The sequence below is a fragment of the Chelmon rostratus genome, chromosome 22 (assembly GCF_017976325.1).
Source record: "Chelmon rostratus isolate fCheRos1 chromosome 22, fCheRos1.pri, whole genome shotgun sequence".
NCBI lineage: Eukaryota > Metazoa > Chordata > Actinopteri > Chaetodontiformes > Chaetodontidae > Chelmon > Chelmon rostratus.
Genome location: NC_055679.1, coordinates 20,178,192 through 20,194,771, shown reverse-complemented (window position 1 = coordinate 20,194,771; position 16,580 = coordinate 20,178,192). Strand labels below are relative to the sequence as shown.

At 43.4% G+C, this 16,580-nt stretch overlaps 2 protein-coding genes and 1 non-coding gene across 3 annotated transcripts; 1 reads left to right on the top strand and 2 right to left on the bottom strand.

Moving 5' to 3' along the window:
• Positions 1 to 732: 732 nt before the first annotated feature.
• Positions 733 to 805, bottom strand: trnak-cuu. Its single transcript has one exon. It is a non-coding gene; the product is annotated as a tRNA-Lys (tRNA).
• A 458-nt stretch (positions 806 to 1,263) lies between these two features.
• On the top strand, positions 1,264 to 6,314 carry crebl2 (cAMP responsive element binding protein-like 2). The gene is made up of 3 exons (XM_041964061.1): positions 1,264 to 1,501; positions 2,955 to 3,152; positions 4,410 to 6,314. Exons 1-3 carry the CDS (start codon positions 1,487 to 1,489, stop codon positions 4,563 to 4,565), a joined length of 369 nt encoding a protein of 122 aa, XP_041819995.1. The 5' UTR covers positions 1,264 to 1,486; the 3' UTR covers positions 4,566 to 6,314.
• A 4,657-nt stretch (positions 6,315 to 10,971) lies between these two features.
• Positions 10,972 to 16,028, bottom strand: gpr19 (G protein-coupled receptor 19). Its single transcript, XM_041964380.1, has 2 exons — positions 15,900 to 16,028; positions 10,972 to 12,275 (listed from the first exon to the last, which is right to left on the bottom strand). The coding sequence occupies exon 2, from the start codon at positions 12,247 to 12,249 to the stop codon at positions 10,972 to 10,974; it is 1,278 nt and encodes a 425-aa protein (XP_041820314.1). The 5' UTR covers positions 12,250 to 12,275; positions 15,900 to 16,028.
• Positions 16,029 to 16,580: the final 552 nt, after the last annotated feature.

Sequence of the window (16,580 nt, the reverse complement as noted above, 5' to 3'; positions counted from 1 at the left end):
GATCTACCAGCTGAATTAACCAGGCTGCAGTTCTTCACAAAAACATCCATTTTCAAGATATGACATCAGTCAAACCTTTGCACAGTGCACCATCTCACAGGTGTCACACTGAAGTTAATGACTGCAAAAAACAACACAAAATATAAGGCAGTGCTTGCTTTGAATTTTTAATTTAAACAGAAGATCCTTGTGCTCAAAAAGAGGATTCATTCTCAGTGAAGAACCTTGGAGCTCTAATCTGCCTCTATACCTGCCAAAGAGCAGTGATTCCTAACACGTCTCTGGGGGTCATCAGGTGGAAACCTCCCTTCAACACTGTTTCGCCTATTTAGTCCCACGACACCTCCAGGAGGCTAGGCGCTGAACTCTGCCGTCCCAGAGTCACCCCCCCCCAGTGCCAGTCCACACTGCTCCTACACAATCCAAACAGCACTGCCACGTTCAACTGACCCAGGCCTGTTTAGAAGATGCTCCAGGTAGTGGCCAGTACCGATGCTACCATTTAGCTAATGCTAATGCTAACCGCTAAGAAGAACAGAAGAAGAGAAAAACTGATATAAAAGTTAAAAATGATTCTCTATATAAACAGCCAAGCCTTTGCTTCCTTTGGTCTATTAGGAGATCACCAGATTATTGTAGTCATATACCAAACTTGACCACAAACAACAGCATTGTGACAGTCCTGTCGCCTACAGAGAAAGCCAGCTCACAAGCTTCAAACAATATGCATTGCGCCCAATGTGGGGCTCGAACCCACGACCCTGAGATTAAGAGTCTCATGCTCTACCGACTGAGCTAACCGGGCGGTACACGTGAAAAAAAGCTCTCGTTTTTCGACGCGTGACGTCATCAGTACCTGCGGACACCCGGATTCATACAGTGGATCAAATGTTCGACCAACAGTGACACTGACATGAAGTTTTTGTCTTTCTGTCAAAGATTACTGTTGATTTGACCAAACTGAGTCACTGAGACGCTCAATAAAGACAAACATCTCAATTATTCTGAAACAGACTTTTTGGTTCCAGAGTGTTGCAGAAAATACTGACTGTAAATGAGTATCCTGCCTTTAATCTTTTTATTTTATTTTCGTCAGTTGTTTGATTTTGTTTTAATTTTTCATCATTTGTTGTGCATATTTGTTTATTTTACCAGCCTTACTAGCCGTTCTTTTACGGCCCTTGCTTCCACGAGTGTACATTGTGCTTCATTTATTTAAATAAAGATTTACTGGGAAAAGAAAAAAAATCGCGAGCACGCGCTGACGTAACCGCGGTACATCAACAGGAAACACGATGTAAACATAGAAAAACAGCATCACGCTACTTGTGTCGGTTAGCTTTTGTCTGTGTGGCTTCTGTTAACGCGGACAGACTTTAAAGTTTCTGTCACAAACATATTTATTATCTCGGACGTTTATCTCTTATTAACTGACTGTCACGGTAGCTAACGTTAGCTAGCTGCCTGCAAGGTAGCGTTAACCAAGATGGATGATAACAAGGTAAGATGCTAACGGCTGCTTTTTGACGAACGACAGCTAAATTACAGTGTATTTTTAATCGACACGAGGTGAAAGTCAAGTCAGTTTTCATACCGGTTGTAAACTCAAAAAGTGTCTTGACGTAAACTAGCTTGTGATGTCAGGTGTTGTTGAATATGTGCGTTATATTCCGCTAAGTGTAATGGTAACTAGCTAACTATAACTAGGCTAGCTAGGCTAGCTGTACAGTAGATATCGTAACGTTGTTTTTGGCTGTCCTTTTTAGTAGGTTGATAATATGTGTAAAACTGTGACGGTAAATGGGTTTGACTTGGCGGTTCCTGTGTGAAACCTGTGTACTTAGAGTAACTGCTTAAAGCTAGAGAGCTTTTACATGACTAGCATGCTAACGGTGGTAGCTGACCGTAACTGTACGCTACGGTGTCCCCAGTTCTTGTTTCTGCAGCACCTCCTCCCTCATTCTTTGTTTATTATGTGACTTGTTTACAGCTGTTTTTATTATATTTGCAGCTGTTGCTTTATGTTCTCTTTGCTGTGAGGGAGTCGGGCGTGTCGGTCAGCTAGCTCACGGTTATTCCTCAGGGCCACCATTAAAAAATTTTGTTTATTAGGGACACCTAACTAGAACTAATGCAGCCTAACCCACGAGTCCAGTAATGAATCGATCCTTCGTTCAGCTTATAGTGTTCACACTGATGTAGAGACATGTAGATTCAACTGTAGCTTGTGTTGCTGTTAAAACTGACTGGGTGTTTGTTCTTGGGTTGATAATGGAAACACCTGTTAGCATAATTAGCAGTACAGTTCAACAGCACCACTGACGACATCCCCAACACAACCATACAATGGCCGTACAACTCTATTCAACAACACACAACTAAAGATAAATGATGAAAATGAGTTTCTACACCAGGAAAAAAGCACATTTGTGTCTTGAGGAAAATGATTGTCCAGTCAGCCATCATGTCAGCTCTTTACTATGAAGATAACATTTATTATTCATTTATTCATTCATCAAGACAACAAGAGACAGGAGAAGAACAAGAGAAGCTGCCTCAGTAAATCACTTCTCACATGTTAAACCAGAGCAGATCTCAGGTCTGTTTTCCCCAGTTACCCTTCAGGTAAACACTGACCTGCAGTCAGCCTTCCACCTTGTTGAAGTGCAGTGGAGTGAGTTACAGAAGGCTGCAGGTCAGCAGCGAGGTGACGGTTTTCAGAGTGATGATACAGCTTGATCTCACAGTTTTAGTCTTCATGTGTCAGGTCTTAATCAGCTGTTGTTCACCTATTTCTCTTCATGTTATTTCTGTCATCTGTGACATTGATGGTAGAACAGGTGGACTGAACCGAAGAGGTGATGGTTGGATGTTGTGGAGGGGCAGTCATGAGCGTTTGGGAGAAATGTTTGTTGCTTTATTCTCTAGACTGATAACTGACTCTGTGTTGTCAGATGGTGGCTGGTAAAGTGAAGAAACCTGGAAAACGAGGCCGCAAACCTGCAAAAATCGACCTGAAGGCCAAACTGGAGCGAAGCCGGCAGAGCGCCAGAGAGTGTAGAGCGAGGAAGAAGCTGAGATACCAGTACCTGGAGGAACTGGTTTCCAGTAAGGAGAGAGCCATCTGTGCCCTGCGGGAGGAGCTGGAGATGGTAAAGAAACTTTTTAATCATGTAGTCGTGGTGAATTTAAAAATAAATACAAAAAAATACTGTCCCTCTGAAGCTTGACATTAAGATCATTTTAAATCTACAAACACTCACACTCGTAAATTCATTCATTAAGAATGAAAAAGACACTAATAAGTTGAATTAATTGGATTCTTTGAAAGAAGAAAACATTCATGAATCTGATAAAAGCTCTTATTTTGCTCGTCTGCAGAAGTTAAGATCAAATCTGTGCAGGTTAAGAGCCTTTGAATGTTTTCTCTGTAATTAATATCAAAGTAAACTTAAAATGCTGCTAAAAATGCTACAAAAACACAACCAGTGACTTTTTATTCTCTTTTTATTGATTAAGATCAATAAAAAGTGGCATCAAACAGGACAGGTTTAATAATTGATAACTGTATGTGCATGTATTAAGACTATAATGTATATATGTATATATATAAAGTAAACAGGGGAGCTTTAAATTTCCATTTGAACAAACTTTTGACGGCTGCGGCTGCGACTTTTTGCTGGGCCTCGATCATTCCGTCAGAATAAAACACGTCTGATTGCAGAGAAGTTCACTGCTGTCAGCTGTTTATTTCAGTGGACATCACTTTTATTTTACTTCGTTTGCGTCTGAGAGCATCACGCCAGCGTCGGCTCACGCCGGCTGGGTTACCGCCCACCAAACACACCTCAGAGTTTCAGATCCGGAGCCTGTTTGAAGCAGGTTCACTGAATTCTCGCCATCATTTTCCTCCTGTGTGGAGTTTAAGAGCTGCAGGCGACACATGATGAAGGCAGACCTCCATCGTGTCTGCAAGGTAAGAAACACGTGAGAGACTCTGATGATGGTTGTGGTGGTGCACATGGTTCAGGTTTCACAGCTGGTGATCTTACTGCTTCTGTCCATGTCAGGGTTAGATATTTCAGTCATGTGATCCGTTCACATGTTTCGATCTTAACTAGGTTAGCTGTGTAGCATCGGTTACCATGGTATTCTGTATGGAGTCAAAGAGTCTGAGTTCATCCTGAAGTTAAACTGCTGATCTCACCTTCATGAATTCATCAGTTTTTTCAGTCACAGAGGGAGTGAAGCTGGTTTGTACTGAAACATGAGTAAAGTTTATTTCGTGGTATTTCCTCCTCAGCACAGCAGGCCAGCTCGCTCAGGTGTTCACGTCTGATCGTTTTTACACCAGGTGACGGTTTAAAGCCTGAACGTGTCGTCTCTGTCGTCTCGTTTTTCTCCTGCAGTACAAACAGTGGTGTTCAGCCATGGATCAGGGGAAGATCCCCTCAGAGATCAAAGCTCTGCTGACCGGAGACGACCAGAAACTGCCTCAAGGTGGCAGCAGCACCAAGACGTCCAAGAACAGCAAGAACAGCATCAGCAGCAACGGTCAGGGCTAACGCGAAGCTGCACCGACGGAGGACAGAGACTGACGGTGCGAAGGCCGCCGCCGCGTCCGCCGCCTCCAAACAGCACAAACCAACCTGCAGGAGAGCTGAAGTGACCCACAGGAACATGCATGTAGTTACAGGCTCGCATCCTTCCTGTTCATTCTAACATCTACTCTTCATCAGTTATGTTTCACAGATGCATCAATGTCAGAAGTTTTCAGTTTCAGCTTTAACATGAACTCATTTCTGCTGCGACGCCGTCTGTCCTCCATCAGGAGCTTTGAGGGGGTGTCTGATTTCTTTATATTCAATCAATCAGTCATCAATCACTATAAATACTAAAATGCCTCTGAAGGATTTCTGCTTCGGCTCTTCAGGCCTGAGAGGCCTTTCTGTTCTGATTCCCATAAACAGGAAGTGACTTTAGGCGTGAAAGTGTCGATGTCAGCTGCAGACTCACTTTGAAACCGATTAGTTGTCAAAACACATTTGAATAAACTGTTTTTGTGGTTGAAACAGTGAAGAATTTTCTGCTCTGTAATCAAAAATGCAGTCTGGTCCAGAACGTGGCCTCGTGTCTTCCTGCATGTTTCTAACGAGTGACTGTGCAGCTTCATCTCTGCAGAGTCGTCCAAACCACCAGTTTTTCCTTCCTTCTCTGTTCATGTGTTTAAAAAACTCCTCAGAAACATGAACAGTTAGATTCATGTTCATTGACAGTTTCAGCCTGAATGGTTCAGTTCAGTTTCTGTTTCAGTGTAAACGGTTGATTAAATATGAATTCCAATTTGCTTTGTTTTCTAAAAAGAAGCAAAAGTTTGAGAAGCAGCACATGAATGTTCACAAAGTTTGAATCATGTTTTAATACGAAACCAAGAATTCTTCACTGTTTCAACCAACACAGAGAAGTCAGCAGCTTTTAGCAGCCGTCCAGATTCACGCTGCGAGGCGCCGGTTCAAAGCGCCGCTGCCGTCGCCCAGAACCAACATTTAATAATACAAAGAGATAAAACATCTTCACGTCTGGTCTTTAAGTGCCCGAGGTAGAAATCCTGTGGAGGCGTTTGGGTTTGTTTTAGCCGTTTCAAACAGAGCGTGGTCTGAGTACGTGGTATTTCTTGTGATTTGGACGTCACATGACTGACTGGCGGCTGCAGGTGGGAGCGTACTGGTGGATAAATGAAACCGGGACGTTGGGACTCGTGTTGTGGCTTCAGTTTGCTCTTGAAAAGCCATTCTTTCGGCCTCTTGCTGCCCTTCGTAATTATTTAAACACTTATAGAAGCATAAATCACGTCGTGGCTCTACAGTATATTTTCTAAACGTGACTAATTCTGACAATAAGAGGCCTGTTGTAGCAGTACCATAGAGATCAGAGGTTAGAGAGTCAAAGCGACGTCTCGGTCCCTGGGATCTATTTTTCTATGTGTGTTTTGTATGGACTCAGAGGAAGCTGCTTGTGTTTGTTGGACTTCCCTCGACTTCCTGTTTGAGCTGATAGCTTTTGAATTAATCAGTGAGCAGCTTCTCTGCCCGCAGCTTCTCATTTGTTAGTTCACTGCGAATGTTCTCTTGCATTTAACTTCTGACCAATGAGGTCGAAGCTCTTGTTTTGTCAGTGAGGAAACTCCTCATGAAAATCTGTGCACTTTGTTGAATTTGGCAGAAGCACTTTGTTAGATGATTGTAGGTTGAAGCTTTTCAACAATATCTGTGTCTCTTTGTTTCTCAAAGAAAATAAAAGTGTTTGACTCCTGACTGATGGAAGCGCTTCATTACCTGCTGCAGCCACCAGGGGTCACTGTGGCTGCAGTTCCTGTCACACCTGATCACTGAACCCAGTTTAAATGAAACCTGCTGCACATCCCGACTGTCTGAATCAATGTTGTTTTAATGCAACTTAATGTGATTATTGATGCTGCAGCAGAAACATGTCACTTCAAACATTTTATATGTTTTTTAAACGTGAAATAAAACATGGACTTCAGCTGGTGGCTTCTGACATCAAACCAGTTGTACAGTTGATGTAGAGCTGCAACCATCGATCGATTAGTTGTCAACTATTAAATTAATCAGCAAATATTTTGCTAATCGGTTAAAGGAAAAATAAGCAACAGTGAAAATAATCATTTAACTTCCTGTCAGATGGCTCTGAAGAACTTTTTGGTTTGAGGGGTTTTCTGCAGGCTTAGATTTGTTGTGAGGACGGTTTGAAAACGAGTCCAGAGGGATGATCACGTGTTTGCAGGAATCATTGATGAGATGATCGTTTATCTGAGTTTCTGTCGGTTATCTGAGGAGTTTGTCTTCACTCGTGCTCAAAGCTCAGTTTAATTTCACATCACAAGTAATTTTATAGTAAATTCTACAAAAAAAAAAGATCCTCGACACTCTTTAATTCAACTGCATGAAACTTGTAGAAAACATAATAATAAACATTCATAGTAATTATTAATGAGTAATCTTTGTGCTCATTGAACTAGAAACAATGAGATTCAGCCTCAAACAAGCAGAAGAAGCAGCAGCATGTGGATAAACACAGAATCACATGGAGACAAGTAGCTTTTTGCTGATTTTACTGAGTATTTAAACTGATAAAAGAATAATTTATTTGTACGTAGCACATTATCCTGACAAACTTCAAAACATGGGAACCACACGTGTTGGTGATGGAAATGCGTGACGTTTCAACTGATTTCTCTTTAGAAAGTATGGACCTTCATATCACAGAAAGTTTCAAAGACATTTCATCACACGATGCTTTTTATACAACAGGTGAAGCATTAAATGAGACAGGTGAGCTTCTGTTTGGACAGGTGAATCAGACTCTGGTGCTGCTTCTGTCTGGAGTCACATTAACCTGAAGTCTGGAGACCCGAACCACTCGGTTCTTTTCTCGCACTGCCAGGAAACAACCTGTTATCTCTTCTTACATCTTCACCTCTGTTTGGGTCGAAATCCTGAAGTCTGTCCTGCAGGTGGCGCCGGAGGACATTTAATCTTATCATCTAACAGGTTTATCTTGTGTTCAGTCAGACAGGCTCAGACTACAGATTTGATGCAACTATCCTCAGTCTAAGCTGGACTCTGTCAGTGGTCTCACATTAGAGGATGTAATCAGATACTAGTCTATTAACAGTAATCCCAAATTACAGTTTCTGCCTGAGCGGAACTGGATTTAGTGGATGTTCAGACCAGAAACAGGCCTGTGTTGGAGGCGTATGAGACAGAAATATGATCCGGTTCAGGTGGAGTAGACAGACAGACAGACAGCATGTTATTCTGAAAGCGTTTTAAGTCTTCTCAGATGCTAACATGCTGCAGAGAGGTTTGTAATACTGAGACACACAGCAACAAATATTTACTTACATATATATATTTAGAACCACGAGGTTAATGATACAAATATAATGCTATGGTATTCTTAGCATGTTAGCATGCATATGCTAATAGTAGTATGTGCATACTCCGTGCAGGTAAAGGTCTAATGTGTAGGTTTAGTGGCATCTAGTGGTGAGATTACAGACTGCATCCAGCTGAACACCCCTCACCTCACCCTCCCTACCATGGCGCTAAAAACGCAAAAAACCTGAAGGTGTTTGTCTGGAGTCCGTGTTCATACGGACATTACTGTGTGTAACATACAGTAACGTGTCCGTGATAGCGTGTTAGCATACTGTGTAAAATGAAAGCGCCAAGTGCCAAGAGTTTAAAAATGGAGACATCTATAGCATGTAAAGTTACCAGTTAGCAGCACTGTTAGCATGCTAACATGACCACTGAAACTGTGATGAATAAATAAAAACATGACGGATGATTTTGTAGAACTTCTCCAGGTTTTTATTTGCTGATGAATTTATCAGGACGTGGAAAAGAAGAAGAATCCTCCTGTAGAGTTCATACTTTATCATAATGTTAGGTGAGTATTTCTGGATTAATTTATTTCTGTTTTGTCCAAAGTGTCCAGACAGAAAGTTACTGGACCTGTGAAAAGATACTGGCAGCACCAGAGTCTGGTTTTATCCTCAGACCAGTTGGGAATTAGATAAAATCGGTATACAAGTGAATAAAGCTTCGTTTGTAAAAGGAGGTTCGGCCGCTGATGCTGACTGCTCTACCTGAGAAATCCTCATAAATAAACATATTCACATCTACATGTGTTTGACATTCAGCCGGCGGTCCCATCTAAACGCTGAGGAACCAGGTCTGAAAAACCAGAAAAAGGCAAAGCTTGTTGTGTTGAGTGAAACTTTAAAATCTGATCAGGCCGATTTTACTCGTCGTCAATTTCAGGCTCATTTCTGATGGATCAGCCTGGTTCATGATGTTTTTCTGCAAAGCTGTTTTCTGTCACTGTTAGCTGAAACATGCTAACTTCCATTGTTATTTTTTTTAATCTTGTGCACACAAGACTGCTCTTCAGGACTTTGTCAGGCTCCGTATGAACGTTTTCTGTATTTATTCATGAGAACCCTGATCAGCAAAGTTCTAGCAAAGTGACTTTTAGCCGTTTTAGACATTTAGCTATCTATTTAGCTCCATATGTTACTGAACTCTCTCTGAGGTATAAGCCTGATTCAGCAGCTGCATGCTCCACGTTCAAACAGATATCTGCTAAAGAAAACCTTTGAAACAATGCTTTCAAACAGCGGCTTACAGCGAGACTAATGCCGGTATCAGACTACACAATATTTTGTCTTCGACCATGGTCACATGTCAGCTCTAACGATCACAGAGCCACATACTCTCGCCTTGTCTTGGTCGAATGACTGGTAAGAAGAGATGACCCCGACCAATCACACACGAGTTCAGATGTCATTGGGGAGGTGGGCGAGGAAACTGTCACCGTGGCGACAGAAGCGTTGTGTGTGATGCTGGTGTGGATGTGCTCCTGGCCGGCACAGAGGACAGTATGGGCAACGAACTTCTCCTCTCTTTTGTTGTCCCACCTGACAGCAGCAACCTCAGCATCCCCCCTCCTCCTCCTCCTCCTCCTCCTCCTCCTCACCATGGTTACCTGCCTGCACTCTGGAGAGAGCACCTGATGACATGTGTGAGACTTTTTGTCTGGCTGTTGTGGGGGTTCCAGATGCTGTACAACGGCTCATTTAGCTTGTCAGACTACACAGGTACAGACTGATGTTCATAGAGACGGGACAGATCTGTGTAGTCTGACTCCAGCACAATGGTCTCTAATGACTTGCAAAATGTGTTTTCCACTTTGCTTCCAGCCCAAAGGTTTCCGTCCATGTTGGACTTCTCAATTTCAGTCCGATGCCAACAGTCAGTACCACTGCAGGGCTCAGGGTAGTTCACTTCCTGTCAGATCTTTAATTCATGTTTGTTTTTATTAACCAAAATCTTTCTCTAAACCTAACCAGGCGTTTAGCTGCCTAACCAGACTTAAACCATAGTTTATTTCCCAGAACCACAACCCTTTCCTACCTTTAACCTCATCATTGTTGTACCGTAGTAGATAAGAATTTTGAGAAAACTGTGGTCACTGAAGATATTCAGGGTTTACTGACTCATGTTTTAGCACATATGTAGTTGTCAAAGTCATCTCAAACTGAATCCAGAATTTAAAAGTGAATTATTTTAATGAATGAATTTAGATTTCTACAAATTATAATCTTAATATCGTTAATATCAGAATCTGAAGCTCTGTGCTAGGATGTTTTTTTTTTTACTTTTTTCATTTTTATGTCCACAGACTTTTTCAGACTTTTCATCAAAGAACAAAGGACTTTTGTCATGATTCACCCGAGAGTTTCATGTCCATCTCATTGTCCTTTAAACGAAGTCACCAAACATCTAAAAATTAGTCTGATTTTTACTTCTGAAACCCTGAAAACTCCTGTTCCTCCTTCCAATAGCGACTCTACAGTCTGCATGAGACAACACTGAGCTTCAACAACCCCAACAAACTACAGCGTCTGCTTTGTTAGCTAGCCAACTCACTGTTACTCTTAACGTAGCAAAGCAGATGATGGCAATGCTAATGTTAGCTTCTACCACATACATTACTGCAGCCAATCAGATGCATTTACAACAGGTTACTGACAGATCACCACAGACTATGGTTAGCTAGCTAACAAACTAACATTATCAAAACACAAAATTTGATGTGTCAATGACAAAACAATCCATCGAAACAGAAATTATTATTCAGCTCTTAAGTATAAAAGCGGCTAGCTGCTCACAGCTGTCGAGAACCTCCAGTATGGCGGCCAGAAGGTGTGTTCAAAAAAGCCCTTTATGCAAACTGAGCGCATCTGTGAGCTTTTGTGTTGGTTGAATATAGGGCTAGCATGTTTCAGCTAGCTTGCTTGCCAACTTTGACGTTCCGCTGTTGAAGAATAAAGTTTCAAACTAGTTCATTTTTATATGTTCACAGTTTTAAAGCCATCCAGACTCAGACAAAAGTATTGGGAGGGTTGGCATTAGTGGGCCAGGCAACCTTCTTTTCCTTTGCCTCTCGGTCAAATGTGTCATAAACCGAGTCCTTGGTAACTGTCTTTGCTTGCACTGGGATGTCCACCACCCCAATGTAGTTCTTTTTGGCCATCCGAGAGCTCGCAGTGATGGTATATGCATTACTGCGGTAGCATTTCATGGACGACATGCAGAAGGTCTCCCTCATGCCCCTTCTGAAGTTTGCATTGTAGACAGAGTACAGGGTTGGCTTGGATGCTGTGGAGCTGAAGGAGATCCAGGCGATGATGGTAAAGAACAGTAACCCCTGCCTACTGGGTCCATCAGACTCCCTTGGGTGCCACAACTGGGCAATAAAGAAGGGGGTCCAGGTGAGGAAGAAAACTGAATTAAGCATGAGGAACATCTTGATGGTCTTGACTTTAGTTCGTGGGACGATGTTCATTGTCCGGCGTACAGTGTGGCCATCAGCGCTGATCCTCCAGATGTAGCGGACCACCCGCTGGTAGAATGACATGATCAGTGCCACTGGGACAAAAAAACCAAACAGGAAGTGAACTGCAGCATAAGCTATACTGCCCCAGCTGTCTGGAAGGAAAAAGTCACAATGACTGCTGCCTGTGGATGTGGAGCCATAGAAGAAGAGGCAGGGTGACACAAAAGCTGCATCAAACAGCCACGAGGCCAGGATCATCTTCTTTGCTTTTTCCCTGGACACCTTGAAGCTGAGGGGGTAGACAATTGTATAGAAGCGGTCTACAGAGATGGAAAGCAGTACATAGACCTGCACACCGGGGCAGAGGTGCTGCAGGTAACGGACAGCCTTGCAGGCAGCGGCGCTCAGCGGCCATCGTCCTGAGGCGACCTGCAGGAGGATGAAGGGGGCGCAACCCAGGCTCATGAGTAGGTCTGCACAGGCCATAGACACCACAAAGTAGTTGGTGGTGGACTGAGTCCGTCGGCTCCGGTGGATGACCAGGCAGACGAGGGCATTTCCGAGGATGGACACCAGCCAGAGAACTCCAAACACCAAGCCCAAAACAGCAACCTCGCCCGAAGTCAGCTCATAGGAGATGGAGGTGCTGTTCGGCTGGCCGGAGGACGCGCCCTCAAGGCTGCAGAGGGGAGTTGTGGTTGAGGTTGCCAGGACAGTCGTGTTTTCCCTCTCAGAGTAGTTAAATGACATCTGATACGTGAAAGATGGTGAGTATAGGGAGGGATTGACACCAACTGTGTTTGATGACCGGCCATACACCATAGCTATTCTGCTGCACCAGAGAGGAGCTGTGGAGACGAACATATTCATCATTAGTATAGTCACGGGCAGACATTCACAACCTAAGACCAGAGACTTTTTGGGGCCCTAAGCGTAATTATGTGCTGAACTATGTCTTGACAAACCACAGTGTATCCATCCACCCACTGCTTTTTTGCAGTGTCTCCAGCTACAGCAGGGTTTGTCGGGTGCAGCTGGTGGGCATAGACACGATGGTACCAAACCCGGCAACCTCACTGTGATGACAAAACTCCAGGACGCTGTATGCAGTCACCAGCCTTTGTCTGAGAGTGTTCCCAGGTTTGAAATGTACCGGGATGTTGTGTTTGTTAAAGATACGCCTGAGCTTCTCCGATACACCAGACACATATGGAATGACGATGTTATGTCGTCTGTCCCTCTTTTCTTCCTCTGTCACCCTGTTCTTTCTGGAAGGAGCAGAACTTTTCACAAAGGCCCAGCTGGGATAACCACATGTTTTGAGGGCCCCCCTCAGGGGGTCATTCCATATGTGTCTGGTGTATCGGAGAAGCTCAGGCGTATCTTTAACAAACACAACATCCCGGTACATTTCAAACCTGGGAACACTCTCAGACAAAGGCTGGTGCACCCCGAAGACCGGACACCTCACACTCAGAAAAACAATCTGGTGTATGCAGTCCAGTGCAGTGAGGAATGCACAGACTTGTATATTGGGGAAACCAAACAGCCACTGAGCAGACGCATGGCACAACACAGAAGGGCTAACTCTTCAGGGCTGGACTCAGCTGTTTACCTGCATCTCAAGGAGGAAGCACACTCCTTTGAGGATAAAAATGTGCATATTCTGGACAGAGAAGACAGATGGTTTGAAAGAGGAGTAAGAGAAGCCATCTATGTCAAGGTTGAAAAACCATCTCTGAACAGAGGGGGAGGTCTAAGACACCACCTATCTCCCACATACAATGCTGTCCTTTCATCTCTCCCTAAGAGATTGAAAGATTTAGCCTCTGAAAACAAACAACAAAGCCATTCACACATGGCTCAAGGAGCCTCCCAATGACAACAATGGGACACTAACAAGGCTAACGACTGTCGTTAACACCAAAGGGTTGCACCCCACCCCGCCTTAATGGGGGGATCGTTTGCCTCACAATAGAGTGATACCATTCTTGTTTTTGTGGGTTGGTCTCACTCAGGGGATAAATACTTGAACCTAACACCATTGCATTGGACTAGAGCTGTCCTATCTAGTCTGGTTGCGTACGAACTGATGAAGCCTGCTCGGATGAGAGGCGAAACGTCTTCTAAGACAAACTGACGAGGTCCAGTTGCGAACGATTGAATGCCCTAAAGCTTGACTACAAACAACAGCGTGAAAACAGTTTGGCAGAGCTAAACATAATTTAACACTTTACTAGCTGTTTATTTATTTATTTATTCAACACTTTACGAGCTGTCTTTCACACCTTTTTGAGAATTTTGAGAATTGATCGTGTTATTGTTTGAAAATGTGTGATGTATTAGTGGAGTATTGGACCACTCTTTGCTTAAATGCAGCAGCCATGAATGCTGTAGTCGGTAGGTTGGGTGTTTGGTTGGCTGGCTGCTTGTTTGTAGTCTATAGGAGGTAAAGTTAATTGGTAGATTGGTTGGTAGCCCATAGGTACTATATGTAGGTGGGTTTGGTGGGCTAGATCGATTGGTAGCCAAGTGGATAATTGGTTAGTGGTTTGATTGGCAGGTAGGCTGGTTCATTGGTTGGTTGGTTGATATGAAAATGAGATCCTGGTGAGGATGCTTTTCCTTTAGCTCGAATGAAGATAAATACAGGACTGATGGGACTGTTTCTGACTGACGGGTACAGCAACACACCTCAGCAGGCTGTTGAGGACTTTAAATAATGAGGGTGACATAGTTCCAGGTCAGAAATCTCATCTGGGAAAATTAAATTCCCAAGAAACCGAAGTGTTTACACTTTCATTCATCTCCTGAAAACAGGAAAATATGTTTCCCTTTTTTGGTCTAAGTACCAAAACAATGTACCTGAGAGCATCACACCTTTTTTTATAAATATAAGCACCTCCAACACCTCTAACCAATCAGCAGCAGCTAACTTACAGCCTGCGCTGCCAATTGATTTCATTAATCCCTCACAGGGATCCAGTTCAGTGTCTACAGAGATCCTGCTCTCCTCTGAGGTCGGCCATTAAGGCCACGAGGGACGAGCTCTCTGTTTATCGCTGCCTTTATGTTTACTCTGCTGGATTTACCTCTTAGCAACCTCAGCCACCCTGACTGCTGATCCGCAGGTGAACCGATGAAACCAGGATCAGGCGGCACTCAGACTCTTAGTCTGGACAAGAGGAGGCCAGCTTATAATAATAATCAGAAGCAGATGAGTCACTGCACTAATTCAATTCAAAGAGACCCTCTGAGTGGTCAGGAGCTAAAACAATACGAGCACCTGTAACAACCAGGTAAAGTAAAATAAACTTAAAACTGAAACAGTCAAAGCGTCAACTCGTCAATGAAACCTGGCAACAATCATTTCAATCATCTTTGAAGGAAACTTCTCTGTGTCATCTGATAATAATTAGATTAAACAAGCTTCTCACAGTGTTTTCAGGTTTGAAAGCTAATTACTGAGCCTCGCTAAGAGCTAGTTTGTGTGACACGAACCATTCCGACTAATCAAAGGTGTTTTTTAGTATTTTGTCCATCCCATGTAGCCAGCTTTCTTTAGGAGGGCAGAATACTAGAAACCCCTTTCAGTGTAATGTAGTGCAGTACAACAGTACCATGAATGACGAGTACTCAGATCCTTTACGAAGAGTAGTAATACCACAGTAAAATTACTAATGATGATTATTATTGTATTTAGTAAACAGAATATTTTCCTCTGATACACAGTTCACTGAAATCAAAGTATTACACAGCAGGAATTAAAATAGTCAAGTACCTCAATATGAAGTACTTGAGTAAATGTACCTCGTTACATTCTACCAGTGTTTGTATATAAAATCTATATCTATATATATAAGTAACTAGTAACTAAAGCTGTCAGATAAATGTAATGAAGTAAAAAGTACAATGTTTTACTGTAGCTGAGTACAAGCATAAAGTATAAAAATCAATTATTATTATTTCAGTTGTACAGAAGTACAGCAGTTTGCAGTATGTGACTGTCAGATTACACCACAGTACTACATTCAGTGCAGTACATCATATATTACTCGTAGTATTGTTGAATCTGTTTGATTTTTAAAAAAACATTCAGAAATAATCTCTCCATCTGCACACAGGATCATTTAAGATCCACAGGATCCTTCAACATCCGCACTGGATCCTTTCAGGTCTGCACAGGATCCTTTTAAGATCCACAAAGAATCCTTAAAATCCACCTGCTCTCAGTAAAGAGTTGAACCTCTTCACAGAAAAACAGATCATTTTCAGATCATTTGAATCCACTGTGAAACGAGCATCACTACATTATACTGAAGGAAAGTACTTGAGTAAATGTACTTTTACTGCAGGCTCCTCGTGTACCTGCTGGAAAACAACACCTGGAGCTGAACACACTGCGTTTTCACCGCTACAGAAATATTAGAAACACACACGTGATTAATTCACGAATGAAGGATCCGTCTTACGTTCTGGTCCCGAGAGCTCCCGAGCTTCATGTTTAGCCTGAAAACGATCGATCCGTCCCGCAGAATCACATCAATGAGCCGATCAACAAGCGGTGATGGAGGCTGAATCCGGCCTGTCCAACATGTCTGCTCCTGCATCCCGTTCAGCGACTGATGCGGGAGGGACCGCAGACCGAGACCCGCACCAAAACACCGCCAACGGCAGCTTCACCAAACGCTTCGCGTCCCGTCAGCGAGCCGCGTTCATCGGCTTCACCGAGTTCTCAGAGGCGGACTCACCGGATCAGAGCCGAGCAGGAAGAGACGCTTCATGCTGCGCTTCTCCGTGATTCAGTGCGACGGAGGAGGAGGTCCGTGAAGGCAGCACACATCATGGCTGTCTGCTCGTTCATCTCTCTGTCCACCTGTCTGTCTGACTGTCTGTCTGTCCACCTGCCTGTCTGTCTGTCTGACTGTCTGTCCACCTGTCTGTCTGACTGTCTGTCTGTCCCTGTACCTGTCTGTCTCTCGGTCCACCTGTCTGTCTCTCTGTCTGTCTCTCGGTCCACCTGTCTGTCTGTCTCTCGGTCCACTTGTCTGTCTGTCTCTCGGTCCACCCGTCTGTCTGTCTCTCTGTCTGTCTGTCTCTCAGTCCACCTGTCTGTCTCTCTGTCCACCTGTCTCTCTGTCTCTCGGTCCACT